Raw genomic sequence first — 2,459 nt, 5'->3', positions numbered from 1 at the left:
TAAACTTTCATTCCAACCTCAGACTAGTCAACAAACCAGACTGTTTACTAACTTAACTAAGGAGTGACCGGTTTCTTAGCCCGTTAGCTAACGTTGAAATTAGCAGGTTGAAGCTAGCCTGCTGCTAACCGTGAATAACGCTTTTATTCCGTGGAAATGTTAAAAGTTTGAAACTATCTGAGGATTTCCAAAGTTGACGGACGTCTGAATTAATATCTAATATCTTTCAGAATATATATTTTATATATTGTAGTTTTTGGTTTCAAATGATCACAGATACCTACTGTCAAATCTGTGCAGATGAATCCAGACAAGGTAAAGATTCTTCAACAGCCAGTTTCACATCTGAGATTGTGAAACCGTCATTCTATTGTGAAAACGCAGAAAATTGAGATTTCACTGCTTTCTTTCACACCTATACCAAAACTACTGTGTTTAGACTTGTCAAATCTGGACTAGATGAATCCAGAGAAGCTAAAGACTGTTTATAACACAATGTTAAACCTACTGTTAATGTTATAATAAGATCAGATCAATGATATTGATCCCACTTAACATGTACACATAACCTTAAATATGTACATGACATGTACATTATGAGGATCTACTATATATAAAATTAAGCGTGAAAAAGTGTGTATTGGATTTTATGTTTGAGCTTATGTGCTATCATGTATGTGAGCGGCAAATTCACAAACTGGAGAAGCTACAACCAGAGAATAGTTGATATTTTTGCTTGATAAAGATTAATTAACTATTGCTGATGATTAATTAATTTCTGTTTGATTGGCTAATTCATTGCTCAAGTAATGATTTGTTTTTGTACCTGCAGTCGCTCTGAAGCGAATGCTGAACTTCAACGCTCCTCCTCTAAAGAACACAGCAGCTGAGCCAGTATGGAAGGTAACACACTGCAGACACACACACACACACACACACACACTTACACACACACACACACACACACACTTACACACACATACACACACAAATCTGACCTCAGCCTCTCAGCAACTTTTAGTTTGTTTCCTGAAGTCACTACAGTCACTTACTGCGAACTGAGTCCATGTCCTGGTTTAATTGATCATTTTTTACACTGTATTTAATGTAGAAAAGTTTCTTGTGTCTAGTTTGTGTTAGACATTAAACACTGAGGACTTAGAGAGGTTCGGTGTATTTGACAGTTTCTATATTCTACAAAAGAAGGAAATATTTTTTGTTGTTTTGTAAACTCTGCTAAACTATTACTGTGAGTAAGACTTTGAGACTTTTTATGTAAGTCGTGTTTCTGTTCCTGCACCTGAACAAAGAAGCTGTTTACTGTGTCTGGTTTCCTTCTTTGGTTGGAAAAAGTGAGATTTCCAGTCCATTTATGGTATTTTAATGTGCCAACTTTCTCCATGTTGTCAAGCAGAATGACAAGACTGTACTGAGGTGTCCCTCTCCTCGTGTGTGTGTGTGTGTGTGTGTGTGTGTGTGTGTGTGTGTGTGTAGGTGCTGATATACGACCGGTTTGGTCAGGACATCATCTCCCCGCTGCTTTCCGTCAAAGAGCTGAGAGACATGGGCATCACCCTGCACCTGTAAGAGACTCACGCAAACCAACAGAGCTTTAACCCTTCAACACCTCCACCCTCTACAACTCAAACTGATGTGTGTGTGTGTGTGTGTGTGTGTGTGTGTGTGTGTGTGTGTGTTCAGTCTGCTTCACTCAGACAGAGATCCTATCCCAGATGTACCAGCCATCTACTTCATAATGCCCACAGAGGAGAACATTGACAGGATATGCCAGGTACTCTGACACACACACACACACACACACACACACACACACACACACACACACACACACACACACACGCTTTTATCCTTTCATTTTGTCAAATTGTGCTCTTTAATAGCAGCTGCATTAGCTATTAGCAGCTGTTTGCAGTGGATTTACAGACAGGTGTCACTGTTTCACTGTGACACTGAAGAAAACTTAAAAACATGAGGATTCTGAATGAAGTTCTGCAGTTTGGAAGAAGTGTCTTTTCTCTATAATTTCTTACCGGATATATGGACATTTATTCTAGATGGGCAGTGATATATATGATGTCCTCAGGAAGTGGGAGTCACACTGAATCTAAAAACGTGTGTATCGCGTGTGTGTGTGTTCAGATGTGACGGAATTATAACTCAGAGAAAAAGTGTGATTTTTAGTCTCACCTCACAGTTTCAAAACCTGATCCTCATTTTGTGTAGACTATCATCTCTGTTTGAGGTCCTGGTATAAGATCCTGACTGTGTGTGTGTGTGTGTGTGTGTGTGTGTGTGTGTGTGTGTGTGTGTGTGTGTGTGTAGGACCTGAGGAACCAGCTGTATGAGGTGTACTACCTGAACTTCATCTCTGCCATCAGTAGAAGTAAACTGGAGGACATCGCCAGTGCTGCTCTGGCTGCTAACGCCGTCACCCAAGT

At 39.9% G+C, this 2,459-nt stretch overlaps 1 protein-coding gene across 1 annotated transcript in view; it reads left to right on the top strand.

Moving 5' to 3' along the window:
• LOC111653732 (sec1 family domain-containing protein 1) overlaps positions 1-2,459 on the top strand; it is a gene marked incomplete at its 3' end in the record, with an annotated part of 13,908 nt that overhangs the window by 1,726 nt on the left and 9,723 nt on the right. Inside the window, exons 2-5 of the mRNA XM_087173495.1 lie at positions 833-903; positions 1,495-1,583; positions 1,702-1,792; positions 2,344-2,457. Coding sequence (XP_087029621.1) covers positions 833-903; positions 1,495-1,583; positions 1,702-1,792; positions 2,344-2,457 — 365 coding nt within the window. The remainder of the gene's footprint in view (positions 1-832; positions 904-1,494; positions 1,584-1,701; positions 1,793-2,343; positions 2,458-2,459) is intronic.

The sequence above is a fragment of the Seriola lalandi genome, unplaced genomic scaffold (assembly GCF_002814215.2).
Source record: "Seriola lalandi dorsalis isolate HSWRI2012SDOR001 ecotype SW California unplaced genomic scaffold, Sedor1 jcf7180002054242, whole genome shotgun sequence".
Lineage (NCBI taxonomy): Eukaryota > Metazoa > Chordata > Actinopteri > Carangiformes > Carangidae > Seriola > Seriola lalandi.
This window is presented reverse-complemented; position numbering and strand designations above follow the sequence as displayed.